Genomic DNA, 20,358 nt, shown 5'->3' on the forward strand with positions numbered 1-20,358 from the left:
CACACTGGAATTCACACAGGTTTGTTTCACAAGCTCTGCAGTTTGATGGTCGACCAATACAGAATCTTGAAACATGTATCCTATGCAAATAAGAAAAGAGGATAAATTTACCCTCCTCAGTCAGGTTGTAGCTAGCAGAGGCACCATCAGTATGTGTGATGATGCAGGAGTAGATGCCCAGGTCATCCTCAGAAGGAGCATTAAACGTGGCTTTGGACCTGAAAAGGAAAATTGTACTGAACTGAGCTACAATGAAAAAATACACCGTGTCACATTCCAGAGCTATTGTATTAAGTCATATAAATAAAAAAAGTCGTATGAATAATAAATGTAGGAAAAGAACACGGCCAAAACAAAACACACTTACTTGTTGCCCTTGGTCTCCATGGTAAGGCGTGCAGAGTCTGTAATTTCCTCATAGTTTTTGGACCAGACAAACTTAGACTCAGCGTTGAGGTTTTCACATTCAAAGTTCAGTGAAATCACGCCATCATCATCAACTTCTACAACCAGCTCCTTGGTGCCTGAGAGGGAGAAACAGTTCAATTTTGTTTCTGATAAAATTTTTTGATTCTTCTGATTATTACCATATGCTTAGAATGAAATGCAATTATAGAAAGTTTATTGTGACAATATACTATTGAGCTTTCTTAATATTTAAAACACAAAAAAGAAAAACAAATTCTCTGATTACGCTTTATTGTAGATGTTTTAGATGCTTCGTAGAAAACACAATCAACTAAATATCTATTTACTTTACATTCACACTTTTGACATACCAACGTCAAGGGACCAGAACTAGTATTGTGTCTTGTAACATTTGAAATGTTCTATGGAAGCCAAAAAACACTGCATTGACCTGTGGGATATTTTACATTACATTACATTTGGCAGACGCTTTTGTCCAAAGCGACTTACAATAGTCAAGTACAAAAGTAATAGGAATTAAGATAAACCATTTTTAGATAGGGCTTAAAGGAGGTCGAAGGGAAATAAAGGGATAGAGAAGTGAAGGAGGGGAAGAAGGAAATGAGGTTAGAAGTAGTTAGTGTGTTAGAGGTGTTAGGAGAGTAAGTGCTCTTTGAAGAGCTCTGTCTTCAGGATTTTCTTAAAGATAGCGAGAGATTCTCCTGATCTGGTAGTGGAAGGTAGTTTGTTCCACCATTGGGGAACTCTGTATGAGAACAGTCTGGATTGCTTTGTGTGAATGTTTGTTTGGTAAAGCGAGGCGAAGTTCATTGGAGGAGCGCAGCGGCCCGGAGGTAGCGTAAGCCTTCAGGAGCGAGTGCAGGTAGGAAGGAGCTGTTCTGTCATCACCTTGTAGGTGATTGTAAGAGTTTTGAATTTGATGCGAGCATCAACTGGTAGCCAGTGGAGCTCAATGAGCAGCGGGGTGACATGTGCCCGTTCTGGCTGGTTGAAGACCAGACGTGCTGCTGCATTCTGGATCTGGATATCTTGTCTGTTCACATGGACAATTCTTGCTTGACACAGTTGGACATGAATATTACCTTCCATTGCACTGTTTACTGTGGATGATAATACATTTTATGGCACATTCCATAAATGTGGAACTTCAGAATTAGAATGTCTCCTCCATCTGGCACCCACTATCAGACCTGAATTGAACTTCAATAATTCACATTGCCTTGCCATGAGCACACTAGCCAGGGTTCAACATTTTACAAGGTCCAGGCGTGGGTGTTCCCAAGCTACCCTTTTATATAACACCTCCTCATGATCATCTTACATACTTCTATTCCATGACTTTTGGCATGTCAGGGTATTTCCCTTAACAGGGCTCTAGACTAACTTTTTGCAATGGTTGCACTGGTGTGCCCATTTTTTTTTCTTAATTTTTCTTAAAGTTTTACAGGATGACTTTTTTAAGCACTGTCCATCTAGGCAACCTTGACTTGTAAATAATTAACTAACAATCTGGTCAGCATAAAGTTCTTTATTTAAAGCACAATTCTAAAAGAAAAGTAATATTTGGAAAATGTATTGGTACGCTTAAATTTCTCAAGATGAATGAAATAAATAAAAAAAAAAATGTAAAAGTGCAAGTGTTTTAAGGGCTTCAAACCAGTAAAGTCAAATAAATAAAGTCAAAATAAAATAAATTAGATTTTCATTTCTGTTCTTGGTTTACAAGTGCAAATCTACAAGCTCATCTGATGACTTTTATTATGACATGTAGCGGATTGTGGATTAGCTGCCATGGCTACAGGCTGCTCGTGCTGGTGCGGCCGGAAAAAAGGTTGCACTTTTAAGAAATTAGGTCACATCAATTTGGTCGCATACTAGAGCCCTGCCTAACTTCGGCCTAAACTTAAGCTAAATTTTTGGAACATCTATAAATAATCTAGAGAGAGCCTAAAATGTAGTAGACCTTTAGTAGCCCTGTTTTTTTTTAGGCTTGATTTAATAGGAAAAGGATGAAATGCTAAATTACTGTTTTTCAATCTTCGCCATGTAATCCTAGAGTCTAAACAAAGTTTAGAAGGATCATTTAGTTAAAGGTTTGTACCTGGTTTGGTCTCAGCCAGCACAGGCTCTGTTGGTTCAGAAGCTTTGCCCACCCCGGCTTTGTTCTGAGCACGGACACGGAAAACATACGAAACGCCATCTTTCAGATCCCTAATCTGTAACCATGAAGAAAATACATCAGTCAATTCATTTTAAGACACCAAGCTTGTTTATATATGCTCAAAAGTATACTCGCTAACACACACACACACACACAAACACACAAACACACACACACACCTTCATGTATTTCTTGCTTGTGGCTTTCTCATTGACCCCTCTCCAAGTCTCGAAGTCTGCATCAGCCTCTTTGATGTCAACATAATAGCCATTGACCGCATCACGCCCCTGGTACACTGGTGCTTTCCAGAGCAACACTAGAGAGTCCTTACGCACCTCCAGCACCTGGAGGTCATGTGGGGGTCCTGAAATTAAAATTCCACCATAACCATTAAAGGAATGACAATGCAAATGTCTAAAAATCTCCCTCATCTCTTCTCACACTGACTTACACAAACAAACACACTAACCTGGCACAGCAATGGTCCACTCTTCACATTTAAATGTAGCACTGGGCAAAGACGGGATGCCCACCCCAGCCATGTTTGCAGCACGGACCTGGAACTGATACAGCCTATTCTCTTTTAGCTCTGACACCTATTCAGAAAGAAATTCATTATTCAGTTATAATCGAATTTTACACAAACAATTTAACAATTAAAAGCACAGTTGATCTTAACCCTTTAAAACTGACTTATTTTTTGTTATTAATATAAAGAGAAATGTGTGGGGGAAAAATACTTTTTCACATCTTTTAAAAAATTAAACATTTAAGTAAAAAAAAATTAAAAGATACAGCTAGCACCTCAAACCGACCAGAAAAATAAGACATTTTAATTGTCTGTTAACTTAAGTAACAAAGGACCTGTTTTTTATATTAAATCTGAACAAGCAGTTAGCACTCTAGTATGTTTAACAATCCACTCACAGTGCATTAGCAGTTTTTGAAAGCTTGTGGTTGGCTGGCTTTAAGCATATGCTAGCCTTCGTCCACCCAGTTAGTCCTAACTAGTGAGTAAGGGTGTTTTCATTTCAGCACTATTTGGTCCAGTTTAAATGGGCTTTGGTTTGTTTGTACTCTTGGTGCATTGTTTTTAATAGGTGTGAAATCAGTCATGAGAAAATGATCCAGTCTCAATCTGAACTGACTACAAAATATACTTCTTTTATTTTAGCTGTTCAGATGCAGTTTAGCCTGATTTTTTTTACCATATTAACACATTTTACCAGATATTTACCATAGCTATAAACAAACAAGGTCTCTTGAATTGAAGCGCTTTACCCAAATAAACAGTTTCCAGGAGAGAAATCCATGTAGATTAACTGAACTAATCAACTGATTCGGCCCAGAAAGCAAACTACAGTGTGAAAATGCTCTAAGAATCAGGGAACAAGGGAAGATCCAGAAAAAACTTAATTAAATTGAATAAAAAAAGAAGTATTTTTTTGTAATTTTTTTTTACAACTAAAGAACTATAAAGAATTCACTGCTACTGTAAAATTAAATTTAAGTTAGGGTGGAGGAGCGAAGTGTGGATGCACACACTGGTCTTAATGGGTTTAAGATTGATTTCAGGGACGTGCACAACAGAACTCACCCTGTATGCTCGGTCACTGACTGCCTTGATGTTAGCCTCATGCCATTTTCCAGGCACTCCATCGATAACCTCCCGGTAATCCACAAAGTACCCAACGATGTCGGCACCACCAATGAAAGTAGGCTGCTTCCAGCCAAGCACCATGGAGTCCCGCACGCTTTCCAGCACAGTGATGCCAAAAGGTGGAGCAGGAGAGGCTGGGAAAATGAACCAATCAAGTTAGTATGTACTTTGCATACGGATACTGTCAATATAATACTATAAATTATTCTTCATATTACTTTTAAGTTTAATCTTTATAGCTGTAAGTAGACTGTAGTAAAATGTTTTAATCATATAATAAATATATACTCTTCATAGAAATTTGAACAGTGAATTAAACTTAATGACTAAATGATCTATAACAATACCTGTAGTACCCATTTTAAAGGGCAGTAAAGGTGTCAGGTCATAGTTGTATAGCTACTATTGCGATACCAACAACACTGTGATAGAGTGCAAAGTGAAAAACAAAGCGATTGAAATACAAATGTGGCTGAAAATGGGAGTGTGGTGATGCCGTGGCAGCTTCATGTGGTGGAGTACAGGTGCCAAGAAAACCACTCTGAAGCTGTTTACACCTTAGATCAGCACACATGTTTGGCAGACGATGCAAAAAGCCAGGTAAAAAGGCAGTAGCATTTGGTAAACCATGTTTAAAGTTCACAGATCAACCATAACTTTAAAACCAATTGCAAAAGGTGATGTAATGGACGTTGAAAGAATTTGCAAACTTGAGAATCTTTTGAGAGAAGTTTGAGAGAAGCCAAATTGTGATTTAGATATTGCAGGTCCTTTGCTATGTTCCCTGTATGCTGTGGACAGAACCCATCAACAGTGCTCCAACTGGCAAAAATCTTACTGGTGCCATTCCTGGACACCCCACATTGTAAGTAACAGGACTTAAAATGATCTTGGTGACATAAAATCTCAGGACAGAAGTTTTAAGAAGCCAGTGCCTTAATAGGTCCGAGCTGTTTCGCCGATTATGAGGAGGACCTAACCAGTACTAGGCAGGTGGTTTTAACATAGACTGTGTATAGCTGGACAGAGCATCGTCTTTCAAAAGTGAAGCCATCACAGGTCGGGCACCCCCTGCTGTTCGGTTTCAGAAAGCCGTGTAACCCCACCCATTCCCATAGGTTTCAATGGCAAAACAGACAACTTTCAATCACGTTTTTTTCCAATATACTGTAATTCTACCTCCTTTATTTAAATACAACATCTAGTGTAACCTCTGCTTATATTGTCAAATTTTTATGTCCCCACAGAATTCGTTTTTTAAAACGTTATTCAGCTCTATTCAAAAAAGGTGTGGTTATTGTAAAAGGGCTGGTTATGGGCGGGACCAATGACAGACCGTCAGCTCCGCTCCGCCCCGCTCTGCAGTCTGTGACCGCGAGGCAGCCCTCAGGGGCGGGGTTATTCAAATGAATAGGCTGTCTCTCCACAGTCTTTCTCCCTCCTCTGGTCTCTACTGCGCAGAATCGGGTGTCAGGATCGCCAACATGGAGGAAGATTTTGCCTTCATTTTCATTGAATGAATGGGAACGGAGACACGGCGTCCATCTTTTTTTACAGTCTCTGGGTTTTAAAGTTACGCCTGATCAGTGTAATTTAACATAATGTGTAGATTGAAGTGCTATTTACCCAGGATGGTGAAATCAGATTTTGTCTGGACACAATGTGAAAAAGTGTAAATGGAAAATGAACAGTACTAGTCAAAGTACTGTCTATCTAGAAACAATTTGAACATAAAACAAATGTTGATGCAAGGTGTAAACAAGCTTTGTGTGTGTGTGTTTGTGAGAGAGGTGTCACAAACAGGCCTTTAAAAAACTTACCTGTGAAGAATATAACACATATTTATATATTCACTATATTTAACTATATTTCCAACCTGTTGAAATAACGCAGTGAATTAACACCACTCCATGCAAAAAAAGAAGAGCAATTGGCCATAGTGTTTGCGGCAGATAACGTGTAATGGAATTCATTCCAGTCAAACTTGCTCGAATGACATGAGGAAAATGTAAAAATATGAAACAATCATGTTCAAGACCAAATAAAGAAGAAGAAGAGAAAAAATTTAAAGAAGAAGAAGAAAAAGAAGAAGGGAAAAGAACAGGGAAATAGTCCAACTCTGAGGAAGCATGAAGATGAGTGGAGCTCCAGAGAGTTGCAAAAATCTCACTCACATTTCACACCCTCACCTGAGCCTCTGCGGCCTGTTTCTGTTTCTCGCTCTCTGTTTCTCGCGTGTTCTGGAGAACAGTCTACTGAGGACTTACGTTTTTCCGGCTCTGCTGTGTCTGTTTCGGTCACGGATTCTTTTGCCCTTTCGGTGGAATTGTTACAGACCTGCTCGGCCACCGGCCTTGCACCAGGTTCACTGCCTGTTTTGGTGTTGGGACTGGTGCCAGGTTCAGTGGCCGGTTCATAGCTGGGGTCAGGTGCCCAAGTTACACTGCCTCTTTTAACCCGTCTGCATTTACTGAGTACACTCAGAGGCCCCTGGGGATCTGCGCTATCAGCCCCTCCCCTGGCCCCCTTGCTAACATTAGCTAGAAGAGTTAGCGGCGTGGTAGCAGGGGGGCGAGGGGGCGCATGCCTGCCCTCCCCGCACGGACTGTGCTGGGTTAGTCCAACCGTGTTACCCCCCGACTCCAGAAACACACCATGAGGAATACCGCCCCCTATAGGAGTTAGCAGGGAACAGCAAGAGAAAAACAAAACAGAACTCAATACAAGTCACACACATTAGCCTAAAAATCCAGACTACTACAGTTCTACCCAGACTACTGCATTATATCTACACACACATTCATAAGTAACGTCTCCTTTTTCATTAAGATATGCTTTCAGTTTTCAGCAGAAGCATGCAGGTACACACTATACACAGCCAGTTATCAGTTACTAATGAGAGAAAAAAGAAAAGGGTCATTACAAGAGGAAAAAACATCTTCAAGTCTTCATCTGACAACAGGTGAAAAATGAAGACAAGATGGCTGAAGAGAGGCATCTAAAAGGCAGCATGCCAAATGAGCAGCAAAAAAAACAAAGAAAAGGAAAATAAATTAAAGGAGAGATACATAAGGAAGTAGTGTAAGGGCTTGAGTACGATTGATAAAGAAGTAATAGTCAAAAAAGGGAGGAAAGTAAAATGTATACATGCAAGAGTGAATGATAGAGTGATTGTAGCATGGCTTTGTGCTAACCTTCATTAAAAAAAAACACACAGATCTCTGTCAACAGGACCCAGTGACCTCTTCCAAGAATTTGGGTAAGTATATATACTAAACTTAACATTCAAACAATACAAAATCTCTCATAGACAAATTTTTTAACTTAACCATATTGTTTTTGCAATTTATAATAAAGATACACATGTTTAAAACTGTGGCTTTGCTAAATTGGTGCAATTTGTACTTTTTAAACTTATCCCTGTTCCTAATAGGCACAAGAATATATGGATTTAACAACAAATGGTTGTTTTGGTAATTTTGAAATTATTTAAATAAGTTTTAAAATTTAGACACTGAGGCATTAATATAGATTAATTATTTCATTCAAATAAAGTAGTAATAGGATAGTGTTTTATATTAGCAGATATTTAAAGGTGCAGTAGAAAGCATTTCTCTTTGAAAGAGAAATTGTAAATATGTGACTTTGGTAAGGAAAAGAATGATGCAGTTTACATGTGTATTTGCAACTCTTATTTCATGGTGGGCTTGTGAAATATTTGACAGGCTCTACTCTGGCTGTCAAGTTTATGATACTGTATTTTGTTGTACTTATTCTAGAATCTTACTCAATAGTGCTGACATTTTTTCCTGTGGTCCCTTGTCAAAAAAAGGAAGTATAGTTTAAACATTAAAGTTATGTTTAAATTAGGTAAAGAATACTAAAAGTGCATTTTCTATTTAATATACTAAATGACAACACACATTAAACATACTTTCTCTTCTATTTCCTCAAATCTCCATCCATCAAATCCATTTAAATTACACATTTTGTTGATAGAAAATATATATATATTGCCATTAAATACTGCGTATATTGCACTTTAGTGTAGTTTTATTTCCCAGTGTCATTAAGGTACACAATATGTGCATCAATATGCAAAATAGTACATTTACAATATACATTAAGTGTATTAAAAATGATAACAAAAAACACATACTTAAGTCTACTTCAGTTCACAGATATATGAAAAAAACACTCAAAAGCACAACCTAATGCTTTTATGCTGCATTTAAATCTAGTTTAATTACAACTGAAATATACTTAAGTTGTTAAATATGTATTTTCAAAATAGTACATTTAGTATGTATTTAAGTACGTATTAATTTATATAGTAAAAGTATATACTCTTCCAAGGTAAATATACTTTTTAAAAATATTCTTAAATGCACTTTTATTTTACAAGGAATGTCTTATGATTGAAAAACACAAAACACTTTCAACTTTCAAGCTAAAAAGATAAAAAACTGACTAGGATTAGCCTTTAGCCCTGCACAGATACCCTGTGCTGCTTTTGTGCTTCTCTCTGGGGACAATAAAACAGGTAAAGCTGTGGTCATGAGGCCTGGTTTGAGGAGCAACCTGTTTTTCGATTTGTGGCATAATAGTAGTATTTTTTGACAAAAGTTTGAAAGTGATGTGATAACAGTGTTTAAGGTTCACTATTAAACTACATAAACACAATTTTCCATTTTCCATAGGGTACCTACACATCTAATAACAGGTGGTGAACACGATACTGAATTAATAAATTCCAGAGTCATCTCATCCTATCCTTGCATCTGTTCTTTACATCCTCAAAGGAAAAGGGGCAAGGAAAGGAAAAGAAGACTATGTTCATTTATTGAAACAAAAATGTTATTTTATTTAGTACCCTGAATATTGTTGATGTAAAAGTTGGGTTTGTGCACTGCTGTGCGCCCTTGTGCGTGTAACGAGTGGGGTGCACCTTCGTTGCCTGACTGTTGACTGTTGTCCTGGTTCTAATCAGTCAGTGTTGCACCTGTGTAGCACCACGCTTATTAGCTTTATTCAGAAGTGTCTTTGCTATTTAAGCGATGCAGACGCAAGGTGCGAACACACACTGTTGACAGGGTATACAGTAGCAATGCGCATTACGATGCGCCTTAAGCAGGGTGTAAGAGGGCCCAATATTTGCTAAACAAGACTTAAGCAGATGCTTCTCAGAAGAGAACCTGGGTTTAGTTGTCTGTGTGTTTTTTCTTAAGGGAATATAGAGCATGCAGCTCAGCACAAAGCATCAAAGTTAATGGCTTAGCTGAGAAAGGCATTATGGGTAAAGTACAAGAGTAAGAGATGCAGAGTTGTGCTGTAATGGGGCAAAGGTTGAGAACACTGAGGTGAGGAGATAGGGTGGGGGTGGGTGAGTGCGGGTGAGCTGGTTTTGTAGTCACCGCTACGTTGGATCACTTGCGACCCAAACTAGAGGAAGCCTACAAGTCCTGACCCCGCCTTCTGGAAGAGACACAAGTGGATCTGCAGGGTATGTGGGTTCAGCCTCGGCAGCAGAAAATGTGGAAAGTGATAGTGTGGAACGATGGGGCAGAACACAGCGGGAATCGGAATGCTGATGGTGTACGGAGCTGAAAACATGTTCTCAGGTAAAGAAATTTACTAATAATCATATTGTTATTGTAAAAGATTTGGACATATTTAGAAACAAGGAACACTGCCTTTATTCAGCTTTTAGTCTTATGATATATAAAAATAAATATTTATATTTAAAACATGTTTTTCGAGAGTGTTGACTCACCAATTGCAGCTTTAACTTCAATGGCTTCAGACTCCTGTGAGAACTCACTGATTCCAGCAGCGTTAACTGCTCTTACACGGAAAACATACTTCTCACCTGTCGTCAAGCCATGACATATAAACCTGCACACAGGAAAAAAGTGAAAAAGCATGTCATAATTTGTTAGGAATAAATAATTGGCTGTTTGTAACTGACGTATTCTGGTCTTCTAAGAACCCTACCACAGTGCATGTTGCTCGGACTGGCTAATAACTTGGACTTGATAAATGGTTTGGTTCCATGCCACACAAAGTAAGAGAAAGCACACTGGGCTGGCAACGTTTCCTAAAGAACTGTTACGTTCTGAGAGTTACCTCTAACCAAAAACATTGCCACAAGATTAGCTAGAGAAAGCTTTAAACAATAAATTACAGCTGAGTGATATATATGCAGTTTTGTATACATATATTTTCATAAAAGATTTAAGATGAATAATACTCCAGAGTGGAGTATTATTGGCCTGTAGCCTGCTCCTAACCCCGGCTAGCACAGTTGGAGCGGTTAGCTGCTAATGCTAATGCTCCAGCCTAGTGCTGGAGAAATTTGTGAATCTAAGCTTACTGTAAATAAACGAAGTGCTTTACTCACCCAAATAGACAGTTTTTAGGAGAGATATCTGTGTAGATTTACATCCAGCACTTTGACTTTAAAAGAAAGTCTTTTTTTAAGTTTTGTTTACTTAGCTTAGCTTTACTTAACTCTCTTAAAATCGCCTTATAATCTGGTGCACCTTATATATGAAAACAGATCAGAAAATAGACGTTTATAGATAGTGTGCCTTATAATCCGGTGCACTTATCTGGACAGTAGAAACAGGTACTCCAACAAAAGGTGGATAAGCCTTTTTAATGCCCATGTTTTATGAATAAACAATAAATAAGCATGTGTCCCAATACTTTTGTCCATATATGTAGTTTATATCCAGCCAAATATATTACAGTATAGTAGTACTGTACACTGTACTCATTGAATAAATACAATGCTTTTATTTTTCTCTGATTTTATGCATATGAGTGGGATTTTACAATAGGACAGTTTTCCTAAAATTTTATCAAATTAAAAATCACAAAATATTACTTATCGCAATGCATCACAATATAGTGAATGTTAACCCTGCATACCCATGTATAGTAAGCTTGTGACTCCTGTTTTTTTCTGGCAAACCAATATTTCAAACAAAAAAAAAAAACAGTTTGTACACTGATAATAGAGTTCAGTGCAAAATGAGGGTTATCAAACTCATGCTATGTAAAAGCATGAAATGAACATACCTGGAAATAGTGACCCTTGGAGCCATAAATAATGCTGTTGGTTCCACTTACTTCAGTTTACCATTAAACCAGTCAGCTAACTTGCTTAACAAATTTAAAAACTGCAAAATTCACATGTGCAAAAATAAAACTATGATTGTATTTACGGTCTATGGCATTTTTTAAACTTTTGGGAAATGGATTTAAGATATTTTAAGACAAATTAAGGCCCTTTAAAAAAAAAAACTATTTAAGACTTTTTAAGGATTTTGAGATACACTCCCATACACAGCTCCAGTGGCACAAAATCTGTGAAATAACTTTCATTGTGCACAACATCTACTGCAAGACAACAAGCCCTATCTTACACCCTGCACAAGGCGCTATGTTATATGCCACCAAAAGTTTATTTTCACACCTTGAGTCTGCACTGTTTAAACAGTGACACAGCTTACAAATATATATATATATATATATGGCGGTTTTGGGTGTGGCGGTTTTGTAATGAGATGTGTTTGTTTACATTTCTGCTGTATTGCTATCTTGGCAATGGAAAACACAGAAACTAACGCCACTTACTGATTAATACCCTGACAACAGTCAATAAAATAAAATGCCTGTTCCCGTAAATGACCTGCTCGAACACTTTTACAACACTAAAATGTAGTATGTTAAAAAAATACTATAGATAATTAAAAAGAAGAAATTCATTTAATAGTAGATTAAATAATTAAAAAGATTTAATAATTTAATAATTATTTAATAAATCATTCACTCTGAAGAAGATTTGAGTTCTTATTAAAAGACTTTTATTGTGACAAGTGTTTTTTGTTGTTGAAGTCACTGTTTGTGGTCATTCACAAAAGTATTATTTTATGTTTTCAGGAACAGAATTGTTAATTTTAGTTTAAAAGTTCTAAAACTTCAATTTCTGAAGATAAATCTGAATAAATTCTAGATATATCAAAGCTTTGCTGTAGATAAATGTCTGAACGGTCCAGTAGGGGGAGCACCCGCACGGCTTGTCCTCATTCGGTTTAATACATAAGTGAGGAAACTGCTTCTTCCTGTGGGTTGATCTTTTCTCTCCCTTTTTTCAGGTATAAAACTGTTAAAAACACTAGCTAGCTAGCTAGGTCACTAGCTGCACTGCCTTAGCTCCCATGTGTAAAAACATTTTTTTTCATGTGTGTGCATAAAATGGTGTAAATCTTGCCAAAAAGGGTTTTAATTTTAAGGAAAATAATTGGTTAATTAATGAATTACTTGTAAATGTTGTATTTCATTCGGTTCAATACAAGAGTGCGGAAGCTATTTTACGTTACATCAAAACACACCATTGATTAATTAAGAGAATTAGTGCATGTCTTTTACTCACAATAGCAAAGAAACACTGACGCCCTAAATCAATCTGGGTGATGCTCAGTTCAGGGCCAATCGATCACTAAAATAAATCCCTATGTCTTCAGGGTCCTTCTCGCTTTCTGTGGCTTGAAAAATTTTGTTAGTTATTGTGTTTAGATATTTGTCTAAGTGAATTGATGTACCTGGTGGCCTTGACAGGTTTGTTGTTGCAGGGCTCCCAAACATTGCTACCGGCAACACTGTTCTCAATGTAGTAGCCCACCAGATCCTTAGCATCACGTGACGCCTCCCACGCCACCACTACAGAAGTGTCTGTGTTACGGGTGGGTATCACACGACCTGGAGCTGACGGGATGTCTGGAAGGTAAAGGATATTAAACTGTTTAACGCTGTTTAATATGAACTAAAGCCAATGGACACAGCTGGACACACCAGCTACTTTAGATTGTTGCTAAATACTACTACGTCTCACGTTAAGGAGACCTAAAGATATCTAAAAAGAGCTCTTCTCACCCAGTTTGTCTCCCACTACAGTGGCCTCAGTGGGATCTGAGGGTTCACCCACACCAGCAGAGTTGCAGCATCGGACACGGAAACAGTAGGACTTCCCCTCAGCCAAGTCAAAGAGTGCAAAGCGTGGAGACTTCACCGGAATCTCGGTGTTCACACGCTGCCAGCTGTCTGTGCCAGACACACACTGCAACATACACGTGCACACATTCATACCTTCAGACACTGCATGCGTTCTGCTGACAAGATATCGAACACAAAGAAGGAATATGGGGGGGTGGATTGTGTAGGAAATGTAAATCAGACGTTACAGGGGTTTCTAACCTTCTCAACATAGTACATGACCCCCTCATGTCCCTTCTCGCCTGGAGGCTTCCAGCTCAGCACCACATAGGTCTTGGTTGACTCAGTAACCATCAAGTCACGTGGTTTGCCAGGAACCACACCCTCTGGAGAAGTCACAGATACAGTGACCCCATGAAAATCATTGTCTTTTTAACATACATAAACACAAACTCTGGTAGCTCTATAGCCATTGTTGATGTCAAAGTACAGAATCTACCATCAAAAAGAGACTCCACAATTTAGATTTCCATTGTGTGCAAGGAGGAAACTCTAAAATTTTTATTAAGAAAACCATGTGAAGATTGTGATTTTGACAGATGAATCTTGTTTGTTTTTCTCTTTCTACATCGCCCATGAAAATCAAACTTATGCAGTTTCTTACTAATGGTAGATGAATTTTGTATTTTGACAACAACAGTGGAAAGAGACACCTGTAGGTCCCATGATGATATTTTATGATTGTAGTAGACTCTTATTCTTCTGCAACCTACTTTTAAGGGTGTTTTCATACTTGTCACAAATAAATCAGTCTGCACACAGGACCGATTCTGGGCTTCGCTAAAGGAGGGGCTTATTATTGTTGGTTTGTTTTCACACACAAGATTACACACAACTTTACAACCTGAAGAATCGCCAAAGCTTCTGCCGTTTGCATGGCATGGCATTTCACTGTGCAGGAGCATCGCCAAAGAAGCAGCATCTCATATCAGAACATTTTTATTCATGCAGACCAGCATGAGACGAGTGTTTTTGCTGTCAGTACATGCACGCGTACACACCACAAAGATTACAGAAAACATAGCTGTAGAAGGGCAATGAGTGTTGTTGATCATTACCAATATGTAATACCTTGAAGCGGTTTAACCCCTTGGCAGGCCAAAAGTGTCATTACACATGTTTTGTAGTTCCTGTAGTTACTAAACAGCAGATAATACAGCAGATAAGCAATAAACTGCAACCTTCAGGACTAGAACCACAGACCCCTGCCTTAGTATGTAATAACGCTTTGTAGTGTTAAGGGGTTAAACAGCTGATGATTTTGAGTGGCAGAAAATCTATCATGAGATATGGATTTATTCCAGAGATGCTATTTTTTTTTTAATTGCTTCTTTAGTTTAGCATTATCCGCAATGGAAATGGAAAATGTTCTCAACTGCTTTTTTGCCTAGGCACCAATGGGTTTGGACTGCATGCACATATGCAAATCGAAGAGCTCTACTTACCGACAGGCTCCTCTTCGGTCACAATGATCTGACCAGTCCATGGGGCAGAGGCTCCTTCCATGAGTAAAGAAAAAAGGACAAATGCAGAGGGTAGAAAATGACAATGTGAGACAAAGAGTGAAATTACATTTAAAATATAAAACTTATTTGTACACTGCTCAAAAAAATAAAGGGAACACTCAAATAACACATCCTAGATCTGAATGAATGAAATATTCTCATTGAATACTTTGTTCTGTACAAAATTGAATGTGCTGACAACAAAATCACACAAAAATCATCAATGGAAATGAAATTTATTAACCAATGGAGGCCTGGATTTGGAGCCACACACAAAATTAAAGTGAAAAAACACACTACAGGCTGATCCAACTTTAATGTAATGTCCTTAAAACAAGTCAAAATGAGGCTCAGTATTGTGTGTGGCCTACACGTGCCTGTATGACCTCCCTACAACGCCTGGGCATGCTCCTGATGAGGTGGCGGATGGTCTCCTGAGGGATCTCCTCCCAGACCTGGACTAAAGCATCCGCCAACTCCTGGACAGTCTGTGGTGCAACGTGACGTTGGTGGATGGAGCGAGACATGATGTCCCAGATGTGCTCAATCGGATTCAGGTCTGGGGAACGGGCGGGCCAGTCCATAGCTTCAATGCCTTCATCTTGCAGGAACTGCTGACACACTCCAGCCACATGAGGTCTAGCATTGTCCTGCATTAGGAGGAACCCAGGGCCAACCGCACCAGCATACGGTCTCACAAGGGGTCTGAGGATCTCATCTCGGTACCTAATGGCAGTCAGGCTACCTCTGGTGAGCACATGCAGCCCGTGCAGCCCTCCAAAGAAATGCCACCCCACACCATTACTGACCCACTGCCAAACTGGTCATGCTGAAGGATGTTGCAGGCAGCAGACCGCTCTCCACGGCGTCTCCAGACTCTGTCACGTCTGTCATGTGCTCAGTGTGAACCTGCTTTCATCTGTGAAGAGCACAAGGCGCCAGTGGCGAATTTGCCAATCCTGATGTTCTCTGGCAAATGCCAAGCGTCCTGCACGGTGTTGGGCTGTGAGCACAACCCCCATCTGTGGACGTTGGGCCCTCATACCATCCTCATGGAGTCGGTTTCTAACCGTTTGTGCAGACACATGCACATTTGTGGCCTGCTGGAGGTCATTTTGCAGGGCTCTGGCAGTGCTCCTCCTGTTCCTTCTTGCACAAAGGCGGAGGTAGCGGTCCTGCTGCTGGGTTGTTGCCCTCCTATGGCCTCCTCCAAGTCTCCTGGTGTACTGGCCTGTCTCCTGGTAGCGCCTCCAGCCTCTGGACACTACGCTGACAGACACAGCAAACCTTCTTGCCACAGCTCGCATTGATGTGCCATTCTGGATGAGCTGCACTACCTGAGCCACTTGTGGGGGTTGTAGAGTCCGTCTCATGCTACCACGAGTGTGAAAGCACCACCCACATTCCAAACTGACCAAAACATCAGCCAGACAGCATAGGTTCTGAGAAGTGGTCTGTGGTCCCCACCTGCAGAACCACTCCTTTATTAAGTGTGTCTTGCTAATTGCCAATAATTTCCACCTGTTGTCTATTCCATTTGCACAACAGCAGGTGAAATTGATTGTCAATCAGTGTTGCTTCCTAAGTGGACAGTTTAATTTCACAGAAGTTTGATTTACTTGGAGTTTTATTGTGTTATTTGAGTGTTCCCTTTATTTTTTTGAGCAGTGTATATTGTTCTCTCTTCCTCCATTAGTTTTTCATTTAACTTTAGCTGTCTTTTTACAAATATCATAATGTAGTTTTCCCTATTATGTAAGTTATCTTGCATAACTAGTGGTAATTGCATATAAATAATGAATTAGATTTATGAGCAGTGATACCCAAATAAAAAAAGTGGTGATAATTTTATTAATGTTATTCATGGCTGCATGTTCACACCTTTACGAGCACGGTCAGCAGGGTCCATGGCAACCGCGGGTTCGGACACACGAGAAGGATGACTCATGCCACATTTATTTACAGCGCGCACACGGAAAACATAGCTGCGGCCCTCTACCAGACCAGTGACAGGGAACCGGGCGAACTTCACTGGAGTGTCATTGCACTGAGACCAGTGAGTGGTACCAACTTCACACCTAGACAGACAAAAAAAAAGAAAAATATACATACAAGGTACAATGGCGCATTGCTATCAGGGGAAACTGCACTTCCTTTGGAAATGCTATTAATTAAAAGACTGGACATAACAATTCTCATCAAACCCTTTTCTACATTTTAAAATAACACAAAATACATCAAAACTAAAAATCAGGCCTAGAAAATTATGCATATCCAAAGTCATTTAAACACACAAAGACTTTTTTCTATAGTTACTTATATTTTTCTGGCAGTCAAACATGGCCATTTAAAGCAACATATTTTTTGTACAGCGTACCTTCACTTTAGAGTACAATAGAGTATAATTCACTTTTACACCACTGGTGTAAACAAATAATGCTACCTTTTCTTTTAGCTCTACACAAACAGTTTTTTAAGGGTTCCTATACATTTAAAATGTCAGAATTCCATACTTTTTCAGACCCTAGTTTGCAGACAGCTGTGTAAAAAAAATTAGTGGACATTTCAGTAAACAGTTCTTCACTCGGTGTGTGAGCAAAATGCCTTAAAACTGCTGCCTCCCCCATGTTGGAAATGTCAAATGATTTTACACAAAGTCTGCGTTTTGCATTTCAGATCCATATTCAACCTTAGAATGTAATTCACCAATTATGAGTTCTGTCAATGATCATACAAGGAATTTTAAATAGCCCACGCATGAACAGCATGGACATCACCTGTCTGTCGAAGCATCAGTGAAATTGATGACACCTGGTCGGCCCTAAAATTGGAATGAGAGAGGATAAGAGCAGGGGGCTGTTCATTCCATTTGTCGATGCCGCTGCCTAAAGGGGATGTATGGTTTCTGGGATGCCTACTGTGTGCTCTAACACAAACATTCTCACAGCTGTGCGGCCCAGCTCTTTCAAAAAACAGATCGATCCATTTTTTGAGATATTCTTAAAGTTATGTTTTAGAGAACAATATTGTTACTACTAGTCTTGGAAACAAATATTTGTCTGTACAATAGTTTTCGTTTCCCATACTTTTCAATACCTGGGAATTTATCAAATAAAATTCCATACTTTCCATGCGTGTATAGGAACCTTGTTTTACAAATTAATAGATATAGAACAAAGAAAATCATTTTGATTAAAGCAACAGAGTAATATTACAGGATTTTACAAAAATATGACTTTTAATGTGTTCTTGCGAACAGTCTTGTGTAGTTTCAGCTAAATTACATAAAAGTAATTAAGTAAACCATATAAACAACTTTGAAGCTGTTGTAAGGGAAAACTGATATTGATGTAATATGTTTACAATAAAACAAAATATCTTTAATATTATGAAAGACATACATTCAGTGAGTAGGGGTCTAAATGTTACTGGTATTGCCTGTTGGTGAGAAGAATGTTTTGAGCCTGTTTCTTCATGACTCATTTGTCATAAAGTATTTCATGTGCAAAGTATTTGTATTATAAGTGACATATCATATGTCCATGAAGTGTTACAGCTATGTCCAGTCTTGGCTCTGTTCCAGTTGCACTTCTGTTCTGTCTTCAAAACCTTTCATCATGTTCACATGTAGGTCATGTGTGATCCCGTTCAGTCATCACTGTCTGCACATGTATTTTGTCAATGTCTGTGCGTTTGCATTCCTCCTGTCTAAATTTAGTCTCTTAACGGAACTGATATTATGTTAGTTAGCTCCGTGTTCTCATTCATTTTCTTCATGCTCTTCAATTAGGACTTTGCTTTCTTTTTCTCATTTTTAATTTATTTTGTAAACATAATTTTCTATCTAGTAGATGTTCTTTATATGTTTTCAAAATATAAAAAAATTCTGATCACTTCTGATTTGTATCCAGCTTTTTTTATCATGCTTTGCTTAAATCATCTACTAAATCATTTTTACAATAAAACTAAAAATATGCTTTATTTATTTTTTATTTTTTTATTATTTGTAATTTTGGCTATACTTTAATTCATTCAATCACAGTATTTTTTTAACATCTTATAAAAACTTTGTTATTGAGTGTACAAATGAAATTGTACACTGATATGCCAGTTCTCATAGCTCAGGAAAAAAATATTATAAAATATGTATATGAAAATATGAATATATGAAACCACGTGGACCAAGGAATGTTAAATGCCTGCACAGCTTCGGAAATGACTTGTCCTATCCATTTGGCATGCATTACAAGGCCCTGCTTGAGCTCTGATATTTAATGTCACCTTATCATGAGTATGCTGGCAAGAGTTTAATATCATAAAGGTGTGGGAATTTCCAAGTAATCCCCTGAAATAACACTTATGATACATTTTGATCCATTTACATAAATTTATCCAATGACTTATGCCATATCAGTGTAGATATACATATATATAGTGAAGTAACCAGAACTGTGCCTGTATGTACCTGTCCACAAAGTAGCCGAGAATGGAGTTCCCTCCATCCACAGCAGGCTGTTTCCAAGTAACGATGACATAGTCTTTATTGGCTTCCTGACAGTACACATCAAGAGGTGCACCAGGAGCTCCTGCAACCTCCGCATCAGAATCTAAAACACACAAACACACAAAAGCCCGAAGATAATAAGAAATTTGAGATAACAATTTTTTTGCACTAGAAGGAACACCACATTATAAGGCACACTATCAATGAACATCTATTTTCTGGTCTTTTTTCATACATAGGGTGCACTGGATTATAAGGCGCATTATGCAACGCTACTAAGGAACAGGCGTGTCGCCCTGTTTCCCTTATAATTCAGCAGGTCTCACCTAGGGCTGAACGATTAATTGCATTTGCGATTATCTCGCGATATTTTAAAATGAGATTCTCTAACCGCACAGGCTGCGATTTGACTGGTCACGTGACTTGGGAGCGAGCCGAGCCGAGGACGAGCGGAGCAAACCCGAGCAGGAGGCAGGGAGGTGGAGAAGTGAAGTCAACACAGCGCACTTTCACACCAGCACTGTTTGGTCTGGTTAAATCGAAGTCTGGTCCGTTTGTAACTTTAGTGCGGTTCGATTGAGCAGGTGTGAAAACAGTAATCGCACTCGGGTGCGGATCAAAAGAACCGAACCGAGACCAGCTAGAGGAGGTGGATAACGTTAATTACCACAGCTGTGAACAAACACTGTCTCCATGCTCGCGCCGTCTGCGCTGTATTCACCGCTCACAGCCGCGTGACTCTGTTTATTATGTATAAATCTGCGCTGCACGTAGAAACACAAAATCTTCTCGCTGTATTTACTTTTTTCGTATATTTATATTTAACGTACTCCCGTGTCAGACAGCTCTGACCAATCAGAGGACACAGGCTGCTCGCGTGGTTTATTGATGTGCATTTTGGTGCGTTTACATTTATGCCTATGTGAAACCAGACCGAACAGAGCGAGAAAGCGCTCCAAGTAAACAAACTCATTAACTGATTCAGACCAGAGAAATGAACTACAGGTGTGAAAACGCCCCAAAAAAAACATCACAAAGC

At 38.8% G+C, this 20,358-nt stretch overlaps 1 protein-coding gene across 10 annotated transcripts in view; it reads right to left on the reverse strand.

Annotated features, from left to right (window-relative positions):
• The window catches only part of myom1b (myomesin 1b), a 58,967-nt gene that overhangs the window by 18,468 nt on the left and 20,141 nt on the right, over positions 1–20,358 (reverse strand). For 7 of the 10 annotated variants that reach the window (XM_022677631.2, XM_022677629.2, XM_022677630.2 and 4 more), the window contains 14 exons: positions 19,281–19,422; positions 16,697–16,893; positions 14,756–14,809; positions 13,512–13,636; positions 13,191–13,374; positions 12,860–13,034; positions 10,024–10,145; positions 6,905–6,922; positions 4,188–4,384; positions 3,060–3,186; positions 2,770–2,954; positions 2,531–2,645; positions 368–524; positions 112–218 (listed from right to left, as the gene is read on the reverse strand). In XM_022677631.2, the coding sequence (XP_022533352.2) occupies positions 112–218; positions 368–524; positions 2,531–2,645; positions 2,770–2,954; positions 3,060–3,186; positions 4,188–4,384; positions 6,905–6,922; positions 10,024–10,145; positions 12,860–13,034; positions 13,191–13,374; positions 13,512–13,636; positions 14,756–14,809; positions 16,697–16,893; positions 19,281–19,422 (1,905 nt within the window). The remainder of the gene's footprint in view (positions 1–111; positions 219–367; positions 525–2,530; positions 2,646–2,769; positions 2,955–3,059; positions 3,187–4,187; positions 4,385–6,904; positions 6,923–10,023; positions 10,146–12,859; positions 13,035–13,190; positions 13,375–13,511; positions 13,637–14,755; positions 14,810–16,696; positions 16,894–19,280; positions 19,423–20,358) is intronic. The other 3 variants (XM_022677628.2, XM_022677635.2, XM_022677633.2) reach the window with 2 other exon arrangements.

This window comes from Astyanax mexicanus, chromosome 8 (assembly GCF_023375975.1).
Source record: "Astyanax mexicanus isolate ESR-SI-001 chromosome 8, AstMex3_surface, whole genome shotgun sequence".
NCBI lineage: Eukaryota > Metazoa > Chordata > Actinopteri > Characiformes > Acestrorhamphidae > Astyanax > Astyanax mexicanus.